Here is a 22,813-nt window from a genome sequence, read left to right on the forward strand (position 1 = left end):
GACTTGGGGCTGGGAAAATATTTATTAAAAGTTATTTTTTGCATAATATATGTGTGTGTACTGTGTGTAATTATTGTGTATATTTCAGGGCTGGAACGACGCGTCGACGTAGTCGATTACGTAATTACGTCGATTTGCCGGAAATGCGTCGATGCGTCGCATTGTTTACGTTTTCAAATGAAGGCGGCTTCAGCTCCGACCGGATAATACAAGTGTTATACCAGACAGCCAGAACGTGATCAAAAGTGTGGGAATACTTTAAGCAGAGACCAAATAAAACACATACTGTCTAAAACTGAAATGGCATACCACAGCAGCGCAACATCTGTGCATGATCATCTTAAAAGAAAACAACCTGGAGCTCTCCGACCTCAAAATGACGCGACGGCAGCGTAAGTATTTGAATTTTTACAGTAAGTTTTTATACAACAAGAGAATCAATGCAGGCATATATTGTGCTTAATACAGCTGTGTTTACATCTTAGTTTAATACAAGCTGCGAGACGCCTGACAGACACGACATTGCATCGCGTCTGGGCAGTATGTTGAAACAGTAAATAAAGAGCGGGATATGTTTAACTTTTTATATTAAGAAGTTATGAAATAATAAGTTACTGTGTTACACTGAGATAGGCATGTGCCCGCGTGCACTGAAAGCCAGCTGGCAGCGCGGAGTTCCCATAGCTTATTTTTTTGCTATGTGCGCAGATATTATAAAAGCTCGTCTCGTTAGGTATTCCTGACATGCGTTTATTTAAAGTAACAGCAGCGTAAACGCCGTTTATAAAATATTAGAAGATCATACTAACTAAATTTGTATTTACCCGAGACTTAAGAAAAGTAAAATGTTAAATGTTGATGCTAAATGAGAATGCAGTAACGTTACTACTGATAGTAATAATATTAACAGTAATAATATAATGGTTACATTTTATAATAAGGGTTCATGAATCACAATGAACTTATTTTTACTTCAGTCTGAACTAATGCTGAGTAAATGCATGTACTAATCATAAACTAATGAAGAGTCATCATTAAGTACAACATGACATGTTTTTTAGTTAATGTATTAATAAACAATGATTTCATGTGAGTCATTTTGTAGTTAATGATGACTCTTCATTAGTTTATGATTAGCACTAGGGCTGGAACAATAAAGAGCGGGACATGTTTTTATATTAATAAGGAGTTATTATTCAGTTTGATTTATTTTTATTTTACTTCTTTAATATTAATATATTTTATTTGTTTAAGGTGAATAATGCCCCTTTTGCACTGTTTATGTTAGGCTGAATTAATGTTGGACTTGTTTTTATGTGATTTGTTATATTTTCCTTGGCACTGGCACTGTTTGTGTATTTGTTTAATTGAGAAAATGCTTCAATAAAATGTTGGCATTAATAGCAGATGTTACATTTATTATTTGTAAAAAAATCTTTAGACTATTCGATTAATCGAAAAAATAATCGATAGATTAATCGGCTGAAAAATAGTTGAAATTTGCAGCTCTAGTATATTTAACCACACACACACACACACACACACACACACACACACACACACACACACACACACACACACACACACACACACACACACATATATTCATGTCAGATTTTTTTATTTATATATCAATTTTTATTTATTTATATATAATATAGAATATATAAAAATATAAATAAATATATAGACACACACACACACACACACACACGTTTCTTAAATACATACATGAATGTGTATGTATTTATGTACATAATAATTACACACAGCACACACTCGTATATTATGCCAAAAATCACTTTTATTTTGTATGCAATTAATTGCAATTAATCTTTTCCCAGCCCTAGTTTATATATTCAATGAATATTTTTTGGAAGGCATTAAACTTTTGTGAAAATCATAAAAAAATGCTGCTGCTAGCTGCCACCTTTAAAAAAAAAACGCTGGGGGGAAAGAGTTAAAATGCAAGGTCATGATGCACCAGATCAGTTTCAGTTTGGAAACAATGGATGCATCTCAACATATCTTGAATGTGTATTTTGATACATAAGCGGCGTTGCCTTCTGTTCAATTACACGGCACTTCCACTAGCTGATATAAATGCAGGAACATGTTTAGTGCAAACTGATTTTTTAGCTGTCATAAACTGTCAAGTATGACAAGTGAGTAAAACGCCAAATCTGCTCAATTCCCAAAGACGGCACGGCAGATGTTCGAACACTAAAAAATAATTAAGTAAAAATTCATTTTAGGATGCACATTTATAAAACTGATAGTAATGACTGTAAAATATGATTGGATTAGGCATGTTCAAAGCGGCAGAAAAATCTGCGAAACTAGTAGGGCATAATGCTAGCAAAATGTATAGCTTGACTATGCTTTAAAACACTATCATAAATCAAATGTAAATTTAATTGAACATAACTTCCCCACACTTTATTAACTTCAGTAAATCTTTTGTTTATCATAGATGTTTTTGCCGCTGGCCTGTCTCCACTGTTTTGTGGGTGAAATTAATAAAGTTTTAATGCTAATTCAACAAATTCTGCAAATAACTTTCTTTTTGTTAAACATCATATTCAGGTTTGATGTTAAGAAAGTCTTTTAAATTATTAGCCGGTTATTGGAGCTTTGCTGTCTGTGTGTATCATCACTCATAGTCTTCAACAAAAACACACAGAAGATTAAAAACTACTATAACATCTAAGGGAATAAATGCATTAACTTTTTAAGAACTAATGGTTAAACACAATAATTGCAATCATTAGCTAAGTATTTTTATATATATATAAAAAAAAAAACTTTCCCCAGTCTTAACAGTGTATGTGTAATGATGTATGCCAACAATCTTTAACGCCTCTATGAACCAAAATTCTGCCTTCTACGTCAGACCTAACATTAGTGTCACATTCAGATTGGACGCCACTAAAACAGCAAATATTGATTTATTATCTGCTTTTGAAAATGAGTGTAATACAGAAGACAGTACAGAACAGTTGTATAAAAGAAGAGACATTAGACTGCACACACGTAGCTGGACTGAGAATTAGGCCTCTGATAAGTAAAATGAATTTGCGCCCTACGGAGGGATCTCTAATAAAGTTCAACACTGCAGAAATGAGATATTACAAGATGAATAATCAAGCAGTGCACAAACACATACACAAAGGGACTACAGTATGTGATTTAGAGAGTGTGGATGGATTGAGGTTTTGTCAATGCTTTTGAATTCTAAAGTGAGACGGAGATTGAGAGGGAGGGGAAAGCTTTAACTCACCTTTTTACTCTCCTCCATTTCATGTTCAAACATGGCACTGAAAACTGGGGAACGTGCTAGAGAATGAGAGAGGGAAAGAGAGAGAGAGAGAGATTTGTTTTATACAGTGACTGTCCACTTTTTAGTGGCCTTGTTTTTTATTTTCTCTATGGGCATGCTAAAAAAAGCCCTGAGCAAAACAATCCATTCTGGCATTAATTACAATATTACAAACATAGACTCAAACAAAAATGCTTGTTAATCCAATTTAATACATTGCTTATTTAATCTTATATGAATACTCTAAAAATGTCTGGGTTATTTTTGACCCATAAAGGGTAAATATTGGATAGAACAAACCGCTGGGTTAAAACTGACCCAATGCTGGGTTGTTTTAACCGAACTGCTAGGTTATTATTATACCCCATGGTTGCATAACAACAACCCAACCATTGGGTCATTTTTAACCAAGCATGGGGTTATTTTTAACCCAGCATGTGTTATGTCCAATATTTACCCATTATGGGTAAAAAATAACCCAGTAGCTACTCAACTTTTAATGCAAATGGTGCAATAAAACTAAACACAAGAATAAACAAACGTGTTCTCAATTAGAAGTACAAAAACAATGTATTTTAATGTATAATATTTTAATATTTACAATTATCATAAAAAAGGAAGATTATGTCTTTTAAAGCAACACTAAAGACTTATTGCTCTTTGCTCCCCCTACAGGTAAGAAGCGCAATTGTTCATTACCACTGTCATAAATACTGCAGCATAGCTGGCTCTGATTGGATTGTAGGTCTGCCGTAAAGCAAGTTCTTGTAGTTTTCACTCGAACTACAGGACCACTACCCGAGGGTTGGAAACTTCTTTAGGCGGCCGATAGAGGGCTGCAAAGCAAATGTGAAAGTGCCGTTCACCCTGTTTTGAGTGGATGAACCACTGAAACTTTTTTGGAAACGTTATTTTAAGGTAAAAAAACTCTTTGGTGTTGCTTTAACTTCCTAATGGTGCATTCCCACCAGCCACGGTAGAGGCGGCAAAAACGTGCTATTTGCGGGTAGTTGGAAGCTTGAACATTTGAGTTCACTCGCTTCATTCGCGCCTGAAAGCCGCGCGTGAAATTCTAGTCATTTGAGACATTTAAGCTAAAATTTCCGTCATGGGAGGGGCTTCTGCAACTCCGCTGAGACTCCGCTCACTTCCTGTTATCACATCATTACCATATAAAGGTCCTGATTGCTTAACACGACGCCGAAATACGCCGAAGTTAAGATTTTTCAACTCGTGCTTTTTTCCGCGGCAACGCTCAACCCCGCGTACCCCGCCCCAGCATGCCTAATCCAGGGCTCGAAATTGCGACCATTTTGGTCGCATATGCGACCGAAATTTAATCTGTGCGACCTTAAAATATATTTGGGAGCATTTGTGCGACTGCCCATTTTGTTGTGACGCGAGTTGATTGTGATCCTGCGTGCTGGGGCTGTCCCAGGTTCAGTGTTCTCTCCAACGATACATAACCAATCAAATTTCACCATTAAGTTCTTGCGTTTAATGAAGACCGCAGATTGGCTAATATGAGCGTCAGTCATTCCTTGTTGCCGTGAAGCGCGGAAATGTGAAAAAACGAACGCGTCGCGAGCATGATGAGAGCGAGCCGATTACAGCCAAGGTTATTACTGTATTTTTTGACGACGATCCGGATTCAAATGTAACTCCACCACCGGAAAATACGAGTTGACGTTAAAACTTTCTGAGAAAGTGGCTTAAAGATTTCGAGTGTCTCCGCTATGAAAATGTAACTTACTGTGTTTACTGTAAATCCTGTAAAACGGCGTTAATGGCGGAATCAAAACATTTTAAGCGCCAGACGTACTTGCTTAAACGTGGCGAAAGTGCCAAAAACACAAGACGTGTCATGACAAATGTGTTTATTACTGATGGAGACACCGACCTGTCTGTCAAAGTGTGTTTGATGGTGTATGTGCACATGCGCTGGTGAATGGACATTCGACAAACATCCTTGTGGGCCATGTTGCTGTGGAACACGACAATGCTGATGGTATGTTTTTGTTGTATTTTTTTAAAACATTGCCTATTTAGTAGTAAAAGCATCCTGGTAATGCAGTTATCAATAACAATATATATTAGCCTTCTATATTAGGGTCACTTTTGTAATGTCACAATTAATCAGTGTTTTACGTGTGTGCTAGATTTTCTATGTAATCTTAATCATATTACCTGTAATTGTTAAATTATTATTGCTGCTATACTATTTCAACAGCATTTGGGTATTAATTTAGGAATTTATGCAGCAAAAAATAAAATAAAATAAAATAAAATAGAAGACAAACTTTTAAATGCTGGCCATAGGACGTGTAAAGCCCAGAGGTGGTGTTTTATTTTTAATAAAATAAATCTATTAACATTTACATTGTAGTTGTGGTGCTTTTTAATTTTTGGATGGATGCGCCTAAATTTTTGCTGGTGCTCCTAACTCTTTAAAGTTGGGAGCACCAGTGCTACCAAATAAAAAAGTTAATTTTGAGCCCTGTAATCGCGTCTTTGCATTGACTTAAGATGTAAATCACTCGCGCTTGCCACCTCTACAGTGTCTGGTGTGAAGCCTGCTTAATGCTACGTACACACCAAACGCGGGGCATCACGTTACTCGCTCTAGATTACTCGCAGGATTTAACTTCGTGTCATGCGCATTTTTCTCTCAAGTTGAATATTATCAACTTGGGCGAAGACGCGTTTGAGGCTAATAGCGCGTGTTTTCAGGGCAAACGCGCCGCCCATATCGCGTCATTCGCATTGCCCCACACGAGGACGCGTCTTATCACGTCTTTGCTTTGACTTTGTATGTAATCTACTCGCGCAAATCGTTGAACTCGCATCTGGTGTGAACCCACAGTAAGACCTGGTGTGTCCACATACGTGGACAGCACATTTTTTTGTTGTTTGCACAAAAATACTTAATTGTGTGTAACTGGAACCTGTTGTACACAAATGTGGACAATTACACCGTTTCATGTTCCAATCCAAACCAAAGCTCGGGTCTTAGAAGGTTAAGGTTTTTAACTTACTATAAATCTACTAAGAATAATCTACAGAGAAAATAATGTTTATACAAAGATATTAAATGGGATTTTTTTACTTCCGGACCCTATAAAGGACTGCTGGGATCTAAAAAGGAATAGTGAATAACTAAAGAATTCAGAGGGAATTATCAAGTCATTTCTCTTCAGTAATTTTTCTGCAATTGCACAATGTTTTGGCTGATTAACCCAGAGAAGAATGTCAGCTCAGACCCTCCTGTCTCTGATAAGACAGCGATATGAAGTCAAATCTGTCTAGACCAACTTTAACGTGTTCTAAAAGAGCGTCTGAAGTCTGGCACATTCTCTTCCTGTCACACACACACAGTCTAACCAGAGCTCAGACACCAGCCGATCAGCATAGTCTCCGTGGCGGTTAATGAGCGCTTCCAGGTACGGCCACAGAACAAGAAATCCTGCTTCAGTGTGAGCCAAAGGCTGTCTTTAAATGCTGCCAACTCAGGGAGCGCACAGAGGCATTGCATATGTAAGCAAAGTAAATCAAAGGTGTACAATATGTCATTACATTAACTCTAGACACAGTCCTCTAATGTATGAAAAAACGATAGTGTACACGTACATTTTGTTTTCTTTTTTTAGTATAATATAAAACCAAACAATAATTTTCTGAAACGTTTTCACACTTTGACATTTTCTTATCAAACTGGCACCTATAGGAAACATTCACTTACACTAAAAGAAAAAATAAGCATCATTACCTGCCAGTATGGCTTTGTGTGCCTGAAACTCCTGCCCGGCAACACACAGTGAGCAGTCTGTGAATCGGGAATGTTCCCACAATCCGCCCAGTTCATCCGCCAGTCGGCAATCTGGAACCTTCACCATGTTCATTGTGTTCTGGCCGGAGATGTTCACAGAGTCCTGCACCACGCTCACCTAAAAATACAAAAATCAATCAGTGATCTAAGATCGTCAAGTGGGATCACCAATTATCAATATCATATTAATTAATTTACTATGCACATTTGTACTATAAACCAACAATAGACCAAATATAAACTTAGCAACAGCGTTACCAATATGGCGGCCGCCTTGGATTTGTACTAGTGACACCTAGCACGTAGATGCAGCATTAGGCAAATTGCAATAGCAATGCAAAATTAATCTCTTATTTATGCTGATCGTTGATTAAATTGGGAGCATTTAAGAGAACGTAAAACCAATCTCTTGAGATATGCGATGGATTTCTTCCATGGTAGTTAAGCTTTTTTCTAAATGTCATGTGATGTTCAACCACTTTTCGCTTTAATGACACCAGATGCATGTGTACCCAGTGAACTTTTTGTATATTTTCAAGACACGCATTTAAGGACATCCATATGTTATCCAATATGGCAGATCCCGATAACAGTGGCTCAGGGGGGACACTTCAACGACTGTTCAACAAGGGCAGCAGTCTAGTTATCTCTTAATTTACACAAATTGCCTCAATTTGTTACTGGTCTCTGTTTGTAAGTCAGCGCGCGTGTGTGTGCGTGTTTGTGTGGCGGGCCACCATGCTGACTTTGCCACCTGTTCCCGCAGACATAAGCAAGTTCATTTATCTCACACCAGGAGTCTCACAAGCACACACACTGAAATGCCACAGGTTCTCATACGAAGTTAATTGCAGTATGAGGAACTATTTCATTAATAAGCTAAATCCCTACACAAAACTGAGGCAAGACCTAGTAAGCTACAGTAGTCAGATTGAAAGCATTTTTGCTGTTTAAAAATGTCTAAAAAAACCCCAAGGTTTTTTGCAAACAGACATTAAAGCTTTATGTAACACACTAATCAATGATCGTATCCCACAATGGTCAGAGAGAACGATTTGAGGTAAAAAAGGAACATAGGAGTAAGATGACACATGAAAAAGAGTGAAATGGAGTGGGACTGAGGTGAATGGACAGAGATGGAGGAGTAAGTGAGTATGACACAAGGAAGAGGGTAAAAGAGCATCACAAACAGGAAATTAAATGTCAAGGGCCCTTGTATGTTCTTAATGGAGGAGTAGACTTTCCCCTGAAGGAAAACACGGGAGCGGGTGGATAAAAAGAGAGGGAAGCGCAAGATGACGGGCCAGATGAAAACCTAAACAGGATGGATTAATAGAGGGACGAAAGAGCGCAGTGGTATTTCCTGTTTATATTTCTGCTGCAGATATTCTAAAACTAATGAGCTATTAGTGCCATCACAACAAACTAAGATTGTATAACAACTAAAACACCTGCACTAGCACAGCTGTGCAGCAGCACAGCAACAACAACAACAACAGCAACAACAACAGCAACAACAACAAGTCAACACCTGCACTAGCAGCACAGCAACAGAAAAAAAACACCAACACCTGCACTAGCAGCAGAGCAAAAGAAGAAACACCAACACCTGCACTAGCAGCACAGAAAAAGAAGAAACCCCAACACCTATACTAGCAGCAAATCAAAAGAGGAAACACCAAAACCTGCACTGGCAGCACAGCAACAACAAACACCAACACCTGCACTAGCAGCAGAGCAGCAACAAAACACCAACACCTGCACTAGCAGCAGAGCAAAAGAAGAAACACCAACACCTAAGGGTGTCACGATTTCGATTTTAAATCGAAATCGATCGAAATTAAGTCACAGCTCCGAACTTCGAAATAAAAAATGGGATCGTCGATTCTGCCACGCCCCCATTTCACGTCTGGTCGGCTTGGCAAGCGAGGAAAAAAACTCTCAGAGATGCCTTTAAAAACATCTGTCCAGCAGAAAGCGATCATATTTTAAACACGAGGGATGTAAGTTATTGCTACAACTCCTTGAAATGCATATCATAAACAGGATTACGTGATCTGACTTTGGACAGAGCGCAGCTCTCTGCACGTGCGCGATAGTGAGGGAGGCGCAAAGATGCAGCGGGTTATATTTTAAACAAAAGGATAGTTTGCCTCAGCTTGCATGAAACGCATAAAACTGAACAAATACACTACTTTAGTTTATGTTCAGACTTCGGACAGATGTGAGAGCGCATGCACACGTGAGACAGAGAGAAGCGCAGCTGATTATGATGCTGGATTTATTTCAGATGCTATTAGTCCAAGACACGCGCATTAAGTCCATGTGCATTAAATCCATATTAGAGATGCGCGGATTATTTCATCCACAACCGCATCACAAAACTCATCATCCGTCCACCATCCATCCGCACCGTTTCTGACCAGTTTTCAAAACCGCACCCACCCGCCATCCGCTGACTGGGCGATGCAAGAGGCTGCTGATGACAGCCGCGAGACTAGAAAGCTCTAGAATATCAGCAGTGAACTCCGTCTCCGATCGGCGCACATGGGACAAAAATAAATAAATAAATAGCCTAAATTAAACGCACAAATTACATAGCCTGCACTGGTGTCATCCTGATTTACCACTTTGTAAAACTTATTCCAGGCAACCCTTTTCTGACATTCTATTTCCTTTGTTTTTAATTCTCATTTTTTGAGTTTGCCACGTTCCTCCTTCGCTGGCGTTGATAAGAGCTGTGTCAAAATGCATCCTCAACGAATGGATCCTTAACAGCCGAGGATATCCCAAACAATTAAAAGCTTTATTCAATAAAAGTGTGTATTTATTAGAAAACTTTTTCTTGTCACTGTTTTAGTATTATAAGTTATGTTTTGTGTTAATATTATTCTATGTTGCGTATATTTCTAGGTTGATTATTTGATATGCTGTTGAATAGATTAATCTACATCAATGTGTCATATGTTCTAAAATAAATTAATATTTTTCTGATTACATATTTATTTTAATAAGTCAGAAATGTCTCCGCTGTTTTCTGCTGACAGGTGCGGTGGGCGCTACTGGGGGCGTGTGCAGCAGGTGACGCAAATTGTGGGTTCTCCGAAGGCTAGACCGTCTCATTTCAGTTCTCTTCTTGAACTTCTGTGGCTGCCACTATGAAAGGCAGAGAGGTCGCATGCTTAGAAGGACACAGCTAATAACAAGCAGTAGACCGAATTTAATAATTAAAAAAAATTTGTCACGTAATCCGCCCGATCTGTGTGTGCAAGAAGCAATCCTCTCTCTACAAGCTCTTGCGTTAAGTGAAGCCCATAAACCCCCATGCGAGTTGTGCAATGTGCATGTTAATGTTAAAGTATTATAATAATAATAATAATAAATAATGGCATATAATTTTTGTCTAAATTATATGCCATATAAAAAATATGTAAAAATCGAGAATCGGATCGAATCGTGTCCTTAGAATCGAAAATGTAATCGAATCGAGGATTTGGAGAATCGTGACACCCCTACCAACACCTGCACTAGCAGCACAGAAAAAGAAGAAACCCCAACACCTATACTAGCAGCAAATCAAAAGAGGAAACACCAACACCTGCACTGGCAGCACAGCAACAACAAACACCAACACCTGCACTAGCAGCAGAGCAGCAACAAAACACCAACACCTGCACTAGCAGCAGAGCAAAAGAAGAAACACCAACACCTGCACTAGCAGCAAAGCAAAAGAGTTAACACCAACACCTGCACTAGCAGCAGAGCAACAACAAAACACCAACACCTGCACTAGCAGCAGAGCAAAAGAAGAAACACCAACACCTGCACTAGCAGCAAAGAAAAGAGTTAACACCAAGACCTGCACAAGTAGCACAGCAACAACAAAACACCAACACTAGCAGCAAAGCAACAACAAAACACCAAAACCTGCACTAGCAGCAGAGCAAAAGAAGAAACACCAACACCTGCACTAGCAGCAAAGCAAAAGAGTTAACACCACCACCTGCACAAGCATAAGAGCAACAACAAAACACCAACACCTGCACTAGCAGCAAAGCAAAAAAGGAAACACCAACACCTGCACTGGCAGCACAGCAACAACAAACACCAACACCTGCACTAGCAGCACAGCAACAACAAAACACCAACACCTGCACTAGCAGCAGAGCAAAAGAAGAAACACCAACACCTGCACTAGCAGCACACCAAAAGAGGAAACACCTGCACCAGCAGCACAGCAACAGAAGAAACACCAACACCTGCACCAGCAGCACAGCAACAGACAAAGGGCCCTATTTTAACAATCTAAGCGCATTGTCTAAAGCGCACAGCGCAACGTCTAAATGGGTGTGTCCGAATCTACTTTTGCTAATTTAACAACGGGAAAAATGGTTTGTGCGCCGAGCGCATGGTCGAAAAGGGTTGGTCCTATTGTAATGTGAGTATTTTGGGCATAACGTGCAATAAACCAATGAGAGTCTCATCTCTCATCCCCTTTAAAAGCCTGTTGCGCTGGCGCTATGTCTAATCCCTATTTAGATGACGGACTTTGTAAACTGAAAAACTAAGCGGAGAAAGAAGAACCCCAGTTTAAGATTAATGTTAACTAATTGTGTTGTTTTTCACTTGTAATGAAATTGTTATTTTTTATTAAAACCTTTAAGAATCGTTTTTTTTTTAGTCATGGAAGTAAAAAAGCAGGCTTTTAATTGCTTTAAATGTATGGCTATCCAATATCATCAAAAAATAATTTACAAGTATGTAAGAAAAGGTTTTGTACTCTAAAAATACTTTATTTGTAACAAACTGCAGGCTCTACGCACGTTTCAGCACTTGGACAGCGTTTTTTTTAAGCATTTCTCATCTCACCATATCCACAGGTACAGAGTCATCTTATACAATAAATCCGTGAGGTAGCATTAAAAAAACATTTAAAAACAGATGCATTTGTTTAAAGCAAAGCATTTATTTACTTACCAGGCTGCAGGTGAAGCAGCTCTTTGCGCCTTCTAACGTCTCATAATAAGTCCTCATTTATGTCCAAGAGACTCAATAATAATTTTTTACATTAAATCCTTTAATCTTTCATATTTAAAAGCGTTTTTGTGCTGCTGCGCATTCATGTAATATGTGATAAGCAAACCCACGTTGTCCTCCCGTTTATAGGCGCATATTACTAATGCGCTCTTTAATTACAAAAAACATATTGCACCATTGACTTTAGACCAGGTTTTTGTTGGTCAATGGCGTAGTCTATTTTAGTTGCCTCAAAATAGCAACGCGCCAACAATGCGCCTGAACACACCTTGTTTTTAGAACAGAACGCCCATGGGCGCAAATGCATTTGCTATTTAAACAACGTGGCGCTAAACGTGAAAATGATAATTGCGCAGGTTGGAAACTAGCGAAAGAAACTTGCGTTGTGCATTGCGCTGCATTGCGCCGGGTGTAAGATAGAGCCCAAAAACACCAACACCTGCACCAGCAGCACAGCAACCATAAAACACCAACACCTGCACCTGCACCTGCACAACCAGGACAGCAAAAGAAAGCACCACTGAAACACCAAAACAAAACTACAGGGTTTTATGAGTATGTTAGCGTATGTTAAAATTGCTTTTGCAATTTATTCCTGTTTTATTCCTTTATTCTTATTTATTCTCTTTATGTTACATTTTGTATTACCGTTTGTTCTAATTTCACACCATTGCTTAAGCCAATGTTGTTTATGGCCAGCCCAGGCGGCAATTACACAGATTTAGGCCTCACAAACATAAATACACATTACAGTTATGTTTCCCAGATCATTAAAAAAGACTTGAGCAAAAGCGATTCAGAATTCAGGCGGTCCGTCATAAGCATAAACTGCTTAACTGATTTAAACAAATAACTTAAAATTTTAACTGAACATTTATTAAGAAAAGGGTCATCGAATCATTTGGGTATAAATTGGATATCGCAGGCTTTGTCTGATGTTGCGTGCAATGAAAAGCAAAAATATATAACGGGTTAAGATGAACTAAACTCTAATTAAGTAACCCCACTTCACCACACTCCAGTCTGTCTTTTTATTAAAAACCATTAAGTTACAAGCCCTAAATCTGAAAGTCAGTATTACCATGGAAACGGGAATCATGGATACTGAACACTTTTTCATAGAGACAGAGCGCAGCGCGTCACAACCTGAAAACCACGCCCACCGGGGGGGAAAGCAATCCAACAGTCTCCATTGACTTTGTATTGCAAAAGGCCGCCTCCTTGTCATTTCTGGCTTATAACAAAAAACTGAATAATGCCTAAAAGCTGCTTTGGGACAATATGTACAGCTAACAAGCCAAAGAACACAGAAATAAGTTTTTATAAGCTGTCGAGCCGTAAAACCCAGTCTTTAAGGAGAATAAAGTGGATCGCCGATTACGTTTCCCCCTATTGGACGCAGTTTTACTAATAGGAGTACTATGAAAAGTTGCCTGTTTCCATTTCTGTGTCTAGACGCTCGTTTTTTGAAGTCGACAGCTTATAAAAAATTATTTATTTATTTTTTTGGTGTGTTAGATGTACACCTTGTCACACAGCAGCTTTTAGGTATTATTCTGTTTTTAAGTTTAATCTGTAAATAAGTTTTTATAAGCTGTCGACCCCAAGGGGCGAGCGTTTAAAGACACGGAGATGGATACAGGCGACTTTTCATGGTGCTTCTATTGGTGGAGCTGCGTCCATTGGGGGTAAACGTGGTCGGCGATCCACTTTGTTCTCCTTGAAGGCTGGGTTTTGCGGCTCGACAGCTTATAAAAACTTATTTCTGGGTTCTTTGGCTTGTTAGCTGTACATATTGTCACACAGCAGCTTTTAGGCATTATTCAGTTTTTTGTTATAAGCCAGAAATGACAAGGAGGCGGCTTCTCGCAATACAAACTCAATGGAGACGGTTGGATTGATTTCCCCCCCGGTGGGCGTGGTTTTCAAATTTGCATAACGGCGCTCTGTCTCTATTGACCCAGGCTCCTTAAGTCAAATCTCCAAGTCAACTTTACAGCCTACCAGCGAGTTAAAAAAAAATCTGAATTCTCGGTAATAAACTTAGCGAAAAACGACCAATTAATAAATTAGTTATGATATTACATTTATTATTCATCATATTAACTTTATAATATTTTATTCTAGCATCATAAAAGATTCATTAGACTAGACATGTTATTAGATCATTCTTTCATAAGCAATGTTAGGTCTTATACCGCTGCTTCGAATCAACTTTATCAATGTTGTTACTAAATCATATGATGTTTAAGGTGCAGTATAAAAAATGTTAAACACCTACAGAGAAAATTCTGGAACCAAGACTGCTCACAAAGTAGGTGAATGCTGAAATGCTAAAGCATGTTTGCAGACACAAGACTTTGCCTCCAGACTCAGGAACAGGATGCATCACTGCTTTAAAATCAAAGCACATCACTTTAATGAGCTGTGTGAGATGGCTACTAGAGCAGACCTGTGCTGTCTGGACTCGAGCGAGCGCACTGTTTACTGTGCGTGTAAATCTAAACACTGATACTAATGGGGGAGTGTGCGTATCTATGTGTCTTCCTATCTCTCTCCTCCCCCTGAATTTGATTAATGAACCCAGTTGTTGGACTCCGTTAGACGCACACACTCGCCTGGTTAAGCACACGTATCGATGTTCATCACTCACTCATTAGAGGTATGCGGAAAGATTAAAGAAGGAGAGCGGAAAAAACACACAAAGCATGAAAAAAGTGAAGAACTTGCTTAGTTCCAGGTGAATAACTGCATCTGAAAATACACTGGAGGACAGCGGTGATCCTGATTGCTGCCACTGAATCATTCTCATGCTAATGAGCTCTGCCAGGTCATAATGATTTCATTGATTAATCAAATCAAGCAGTGAGCAATTTACACACACTTTAATTACAGAATAACCACACTGTATCTCTCACTTCAACTCTTAATAAACACGCCTCGACAACATGTAAAAATAAATGCACGGATTATCTTTTGGCAACGGAAGGTTTGGCTGGCCATTTAAAGGGCACATATTATGCAAAATCACCTTTTACAAGGTGTTTGGACATAAATGTGTGTTGGCAGTATGTTAACACAAAAACTACAATGACAAAAATCCACCCTCTTTTTCTTTTGAACTCTTTCCCTGCCAGCGTTTTTCATGATTTTCACAAAAGTTTAATGCCTTCCAGAAAAGGTTTCTCTTTAAATATATAAACAAATATCATGTATATCAAAATATATCAAATATATCAAATGAAAGAACAGACCCTCTTACTTTCAAACAAAAAAACCTGTTTCACAACATGTAAACATTCATAGTGCAGGTAGGAAAAAGTATGTGAAACCCTAGGCTAATGACTTCTCCAAGAGCTAATTGGAGCCAGGAGTCAGCCAACCTGGGGTCCAATCAATGTGATGAGATTGGATGTGTTGATTAAAGCTGCCCTGTCAAATAAAAAACACACACCAGTTTTGAGTTTGCTGTTCTGAAGAAGCATTGTCTGATGTGAACCATGCCTCGCACAAAAGAGCTTTCAGAAGACCTACGATCAAGAATTGTTGACTTACATAAAGCTGGAAAGGGCTACAAAAGTATATCTAAAAGCCTTGATGTCCATGTTTCCACAGTAAGACAGATTGTCTACAAATGGAGAAAGTTCAGCACTGTTGCTATACTCCCTAGGCGTGGTTGTCCTGTAAAGATGACTCCAAGAGCACAGCGCAGAATGCTCAATGAGGTGAAGAAGAATCCTAGAGTGTCAGCTAAAGACTTCTCTTTAGAAATCTCTGGCACATGCTAACATTTTTGTTGACAAATCTACAATAAGTTAAACATTAAACAAGAATGGACTTCATGGGAGGACACCACGGAGGAAGCCGCTGCTGTCCAAAAAAAAAACATTGCAGCACGTTTGAAGTTTGCAAAAGAGCACCTGGATGTTCCACAGCACTACTGGCAAAACATTCTGTGGACAGATGAAACCAAAATTGAGTTGTTTGTAAAGAACACACAACGCTATGTGTGGAGAACAAAAGGCACAGCACACCAACATCAAAACCTCATCCCAACTGTGAAATATGGGCATCATGGTTTGGAGCTGCTTTGCTGCCTCAGGCCCTGGACGGATTACTGTCATCAATGGAAAAATGAATTCCAAAGTTGGTCAAGACATTTTTCAGGAAAACTTAAGACCATCTTTCCGCCAACTGAAGCTTAACAGAGGATGGACGATGCAACAGGACAACGACCCAAAGCATAGAAGTAAATCAACAACAGAATGGCTTCAACAGAAGAAAATACGCCTTCTGGAGTGGCCCAGTCAGAGTCCTGACCTCAACCCGATTGAGATGCTGTGGCATGACCTCAAGAGAGCGATTCACACCACACATCCCAAGAATACTGCTGAACTGAAACACGTTTGTAAAGAGGAATGGTCCAAATTTTCTCCTGACCGTTGTGCAGGTCTGATCTGCAACTATAGGAAACGTTTGGTTGAGGTTATTGCTGCCAAAGGAGGATCAACCAGTTATTAAACCCAAAGGTTCACGTGCTTTTCCGCCCTGCACTGTGGGTGTTTGCATGTTGTGTTCAGTGGAGGCATGAAAACGTGTAGTGTTTGTGCGGTGTTGGTTTGGGCAGACTGTGTTTCTCTGTTGTTGTGACTTGGGTGAGGATCGGAGCACATTTTGTGACCAATTTGTGAAGAGATCCAAGTGGGACCAAGGGGTTCACATGCTTTTTCTTTCAACTGTATCTTATTTTATGTATTTATTAATTTATTCCGGGTTTTTTTTCATGTAAAGCAGCTTTGAAACAATGTAAAGTTTTAAGAAAGTGCTATATTGAAAAAAAAACTGATGATTTCTGCTCCTATATGCTGAATCACAGTTTTAATTTTCTTAAATACTTTAAAATGCGATTCATGTTATTAAAGTTGCTGTTGGTAAACGTCAAGGTCTCTTTACTTAAATGGTATCTTAAATGGTAATTTGTTCGAATGCAATTTTGTTTTCATTTCTATTTATTTGTCTTGAATAATTGAAAAACTTGAAGCAATGTATACTTAATTGACAAATGCCTAAAGGCTTCATGCTCCACTGTCTGGTAATATTCAACATTCACAATTAACTTTTTAAATAAAGGAGTCAAATAAACATCATATTAGCTTTTGCTGTGGCATAGACATCATTTCTGAGAATCATTTCCTTTTAATGGTACTGGAATCTACCAAATTGAGTGGTGTGGGTACAAGAGGAGATTTTCTCAATCACTTGGTTTTATATATGTTTTTTATATTTTCAAATGTTCCATCATCAGCTATAAGCCACTGAATGTAACCCTACCTCCTTTTCTGACTGGTACTTGTATTTTACCTACAGTATGTGCATGTTTAAATAATTTATGCATGTGTCAATTAGAGCTATTTATGACACAATGTGTTTGTTTACAGGGGCTCTGAGAGTGACCAAGCATGAAATATTTATAAAGAAATAGAATTAACATATCAAATGAATTTAGCCAATTAAATGCATCTTACTATATCATCTCACTTGGTGGAACAACAGAGCTGTAATACATAAACAGACCCACACTGATGCAGTAATATTGGTGTGCAGGTGGTACTGAACCTATTGAGTTCCACAGCACCTGATTCACGAAAACAAATGCATGAACCCAAAACTGTGCATGATAATATGTGCACGTGACCAATTACACTTAATACTTTCTTGAGAAAACGTGTTTCCGAGAGACAGAGAGAGAAAGCGAACTATGACAGTTTATCAAAATTGGGATTTAACTTCAATAAAAACATTTCAGAAGAAACACCTTTAAACAATGGCTGTGGCTGGAGGGCATTTTTTTAGATTTATTACTTTTTGCTATTGAAAGCATTTTATATAGAAATAACCATACAATGCTTTGGCAATACTACAACTGTCGTGCCAATAAAGCTGAATTTGAAACAAATTGAACAGAAAAAGACAAGGAGGGGGAGAGAGAGAGTGCGAGTAAATTCAGACAGAGAGGCAGGCTGGTATTCGTGTGCAGCTGTGCATTTGTGTGTGTGTATACAGTCAGACTACACATATACGCTTTTACACGCATCATTTCCACTCAAGCTGTTCAAGTCTGGCCCTGACCACAAACCTCCATCTCTCTCCCTTTTTCTCCTTCACCTGTTCTTATTCCTCTCTTCCCTCTTCGGAAAGCAGCGTCTGCCTCCCATATCACCAAACTGTTTGCAATCATGTGTGCATGCGTGTGTGCGTCGGGCTGATTCATCTGCAGGGAGACACAGACAGATCGTTCCGACACCAGCAGACTTTACACGAAAGGGAATTTCAGCAGATGAACTGACTTTAAACACTTTGTAGAGATGCAAGCTTGATGTTCAGGTGAACATTATTGGGTATTGGCCCTGAACACTGCTTCCCAGAAGGCAGCAGCACATCGGTTCGTCACATCTGTGGTGTGAATATACGCAAGTAAATGAGTAAAGTTTCCTTGTTAAATAGCACAGGAAAAGTCCTGACAACATGAGAACAGTGCGGATGCAATTTGAAACAAGATATTTGGTGCGTGCCAAATGGCCCGTGCCTTGCCTGAAAATAACCAAATGGTGCTATTAAATGCATGCTCGAAATTGAAAGCATTTGATTTGACAGAAACTTGCATTCACCACTGAAGGTGCAAACATGAGATAGCAATTTTCCTTGTTCATTAAAAGAGATGTAAAATAAAAAAAACAACCACGAGGCATGAAGCGCGAGTGATTTCAATGTTAAGTCAATGTGAAGACGTGTTGACGCGCGTCGGGAGGACCCGCGGCGCGTATGAGGAAGACGCGTTTCAGCCTCATTCGCACGTACAACTCGCACGAAAGGCTCGAATTGAGCGTTGTGCTCAGTACGCGCGAATGGTGCTTTTTGTGCATGTTGTGTTTGACGCGAATTGCCGGCTGACGCCCGAGTTGAAAAATGTGAACTTTGGCGTAATTTCGCGGGCGTTAACCAATCAAGAGCCTGCTTGCTGCTGTGGAGGCCCCGCCCGGAGTCACTCATTTAACCTGGGCTGGAGGTCCCACCGCGCAGATGAGGCGTTTGGCGTGGAAGATGCGCTTCCGCCTCATTCGCAATTTTGACGCCTGAAACGTGGTTGTTGTAAACGCACCGTTACTTGTTCATTTAGGCTAATGGTGCATTTACACAAAACGCGTTTCAGGCGTCAAAATCGCATCTACCACGCCTAGTTTGCCGCTTGAACAGTTTGAATGCATTCGCGCGTGTAGAGCGGAGTAGATGCGTGGAAAAAGCAAGCATTTGACGCGCGTCAGAGGCAAAATCCGCTTCTTGTGGGAGGGGCAAGTGCTGTGCGGTTATTTGTTTGCAAGATGACTGATGATGATTGTGAATTTATCGAGAGAGTTACCGGTTTGTATTTGGTAACCTTACTATAGGGGGAAAATAATCGGCGCGGGTCGATAAACGTCACGTGACTCAAAAGTGAAATGTGTATTACAACTTACCAGGTTGCCCGATGTCCTCACTGAAACTCTTCCAAGCGAGGTCCTTTTTATTCCTGTCTCTATAGAAATAAGAACTTGTGCCGTAAAGCTCCGGGTGACTGCTTCGGACAAAATCAAGCGTTCCTTCAGGTTGCCTCCACAGCAGCAAGCAGGCTCCTAATTGGTTAACGCAGCGCAAAATTCCGCCAAAGTTCACATTTTTCAACTCGCCCTTCAGCCGGCAATTTGCGTCAAACACAACATGCACAACATTCGAGCGTACCACGCAAAACGCTCAATTCGCGGGACCTCCCGACGCGCGTCAACGCGTCTTCACATTGACTTAACATTGAAATCACTCGCGTTTCACACCTCTACCGCGATTGTGTAAACGCAGCATAATGCACCTAAACTTTAGCACATCTACACCATCATCTCCACTGAGCCCTTCATGTATTGAGGGTTAGGAGGAACAAAGCAGATGCTGCAGGTACCGAACTTTTCCTCATCATCTTAACTAACTACTATCTCTAAATGTGTGTGTGATTGTGTGTGTGTAGCGGCAGCAGATGTTGCAGCCGGGGTGGATCTCGGAAATATCCGTGTGGCATATGGCTACACTGAGTGAAAGATGGCTGCTGTCAGGTGGAGGGAGAGAAAAGCGTAGAGCTCATTTATTTACTATGAGCAATCTACCTGCCGGAGGATGGACACGGAGTGAGAGAACGAAAGAGAGCAAAAACAGGTGAGGTGGGAGAGACAGAGAGGTATGTACATACATATAAACACCATTTTTTATTTTGTTTGGGGCAAAACTCTTTGAAAACTCCAAAATAACTCCACACTTTTAAATGAAAGCCACTGTCATCATCTGTGTGGAAAACTCAAGGCATAATAACATTATGGACACAGACATTATTATTCTACATGAGAGACATGAAGCAGAACAGACATCACCACCCACTGTCCACCAATTAAAAGAAATTATTTCACCTACACAAAAACTCCAGCAAGGCAGAGATTTGGGTTTGTCATTTTGCATAACTAATATCTACTGTCCCAAATCACAATGATGCTATTGGGAAACTCAAAATATGAAAGCATATATAATTGAAAGAAAAATCTAAAAGATACTGTGGCAAAGTGCAACAGACAATAGAAACGGGAAAACACCAAAAAACATGTCTGCCACAGGATGAAATTTCTCAACACTGTGATAAAAAACAATCACAGAACAATTAAACAACATTTTAATCTTATAAATAAAGAAAACCTGTCCATTTATTACAGGAACTAATACACTGCTGTGCAAACAGACAGAGATACTCTGGGCATTTTTTTAAAGCATCAGCATCTAAAAACGCAACTGCATTGTAGAGAGTATCACCTCTGGAAAACAGAAAATGGAATTGTGGGAAAAAATGTGAGTTAAGAATGGTGCAAGAAGGAAAAAAGGAGAGGCAATGCAAAAGCTTTCTCACAATAATGAGGTATAGGAAGAGAGTAGGAAAGAGGAGGTGAGAGGACAGAGTTTGTTTTGATGATGGAGACACCATCATGGAGCCAAAACTCCAGCTAACTCTTTCGAACCAGAAACTCTGTAAAATAAAGTTTAGGGAAACAGTTAAAAGACTGTTAAGCCTACTTTACACTAGCCTAACAAATGGCAACATATCATATAGCACAGGGGTCTTCAACATAGCTCGCACAGCCAAATCACATTCTATTAATAGTCTCAGTTGTAATATTTATTTATGACATTTTTTTATATTAGTTTGGCTTGGTTTACGTATGCTAACATTTTAAACAATTTTAAAACATATCGTCGCTGTCCAATGAAAACCACGTATGTCCATTTTGCTGATTTATCGACGGATTGAATGTCCAGGTTCATTTCCGTATACAGTATGCCTCACATATCTAAATGGCCAATGAAAAGTTGTGAAATCATGTCATCTGATTATGACGTATATCCATTTGGTGTCAAAGCTGTCAATCACGCCCCATATCTCCCGCCCTATGGAAGCATCTCGCCGGTATCGTTAAATTTCATCGAAGCTCAGCACTGGATAGCCGAATAAACATAGCCTGGTGAGACAATGACTTTCCTTTATCGAGGTAAATGTTTCCCCCCTGACGCCAGACGTACGTCTAGGAGTGACAAAATTACGGTAGGACTGTGCAAATAAATTATCTGTCTAGCATTAGCATGTAAGTGTACTGATTCATTGTCCATTCATAGTTTGCAAGAGACATTTAATAAATGTATAATTAATATTAAATAAACTAAGCGTATTTAATAAACTAAGACGTAGGCTATTTAATAAACTGAGCGTATTCATCTGTCAATATGAAACGCGACTTGGCCATTTTAATTAATGATCGGAAGAACGCGTATCGACAACCGTTACTGTGAAATATGCACGCATGTCCATTTAAACTCAATTTTGGTCAAATGTGGATTATATCATTACACTGGCAAGAATATGGTTACATGTAAAGTATGACAATGCTACATTCAACTGCTTTTGAAATACAGTGTTTTTTCACTTCCTGAATAGTAACCGTTTTGGACATACGTGAGTTTCATGGGGCAAGTAACATAAAATAAAATCAACAAGTAAAAAAAGTTTTGAGTAGACTACCGTATTTTTCGGTCTATAAGACGCGTTTTTTCATAACTTGGCTGGTGCTGTGTTTTACAGTCAGGTGCGCCTTGTAAGTCAGTATGAATTAATTTTGACATTTATGAGGCAAGAGACAACATTACCGTCTACAACCGCGAGAGTCCGCCATATGCTGCTTGTGTATTTTTGTAATTCGATGGATTCAGTAATGTGGAATGACGAGTATGCAAACTTCACACTAGTTGGCTTGTTCGGTTAATTTAGCCTATTCAACCTTCCAGGTAAGTTCTGTATGCTATGGTTTATCGTTTAAATAACTGATAATATTACTTTAACGTACAGATATCTATTCAGCCTGCTGTTCTGTCTGCTATTGTTTAGTTGAATAACTAGCCTTTCCAGAATAAAAGTCTGTTCTTCGGCTTGGATTTTGTGAAATAATTTTCTAAATAAACGCAAAGTATAGTCCACTGTGTCTTATATATGTTATTTCGTCATAATAATGCATTTT

General features: G+C 39.2%; 1 protein-coding gene across 4 annotated transcripts in view; it reads right to left on the reverse strand.

Annotated features, from left to right (window-relative positions):
* Positions 1-22,813, reverse strand: part of spop (speckle type BTB/POZ protein) — a 132,194-nt gene that overhangs the window by 29,172 nt on the left and 80,209 nt on the right. For all 4 annotated transcript variants that reach the window (XM_055194420.2, XM_073857476.1, XM_055194418.2 and 1 more), the window contains exons 7-8: positions 7,086-7,263; positions 3,281-3,336 (exon numbers count right to left, since the gene is read on the reverse strand). In XM_055194420.2, coding sequence (XP_055050395.2) covers positions 3,281-3,336; positions 7,086-7,263 — 234 coding nt within the window. The remainder of the gene's footprint in view (positions 1-3,280; positions 3,337-7,085; positions 7,264-22,813) is intronic.

The sequence above is a fragment of the Misgurnus anguillicaudatus genome, chromosome 19 (assembly GCF_027580225.2).
Source record: "Misgurnus anguillicaudatus chromosome 19, ASM2758022v2, whole genome shotgun sequence".
Classification (NCBI taxonomy): Eukaryota; Metazoa; Chordata; class Actinopteri; order Cypriniformes; family Cobitidae; genus Misgurnus; species Misgurnus anguillicaudatus.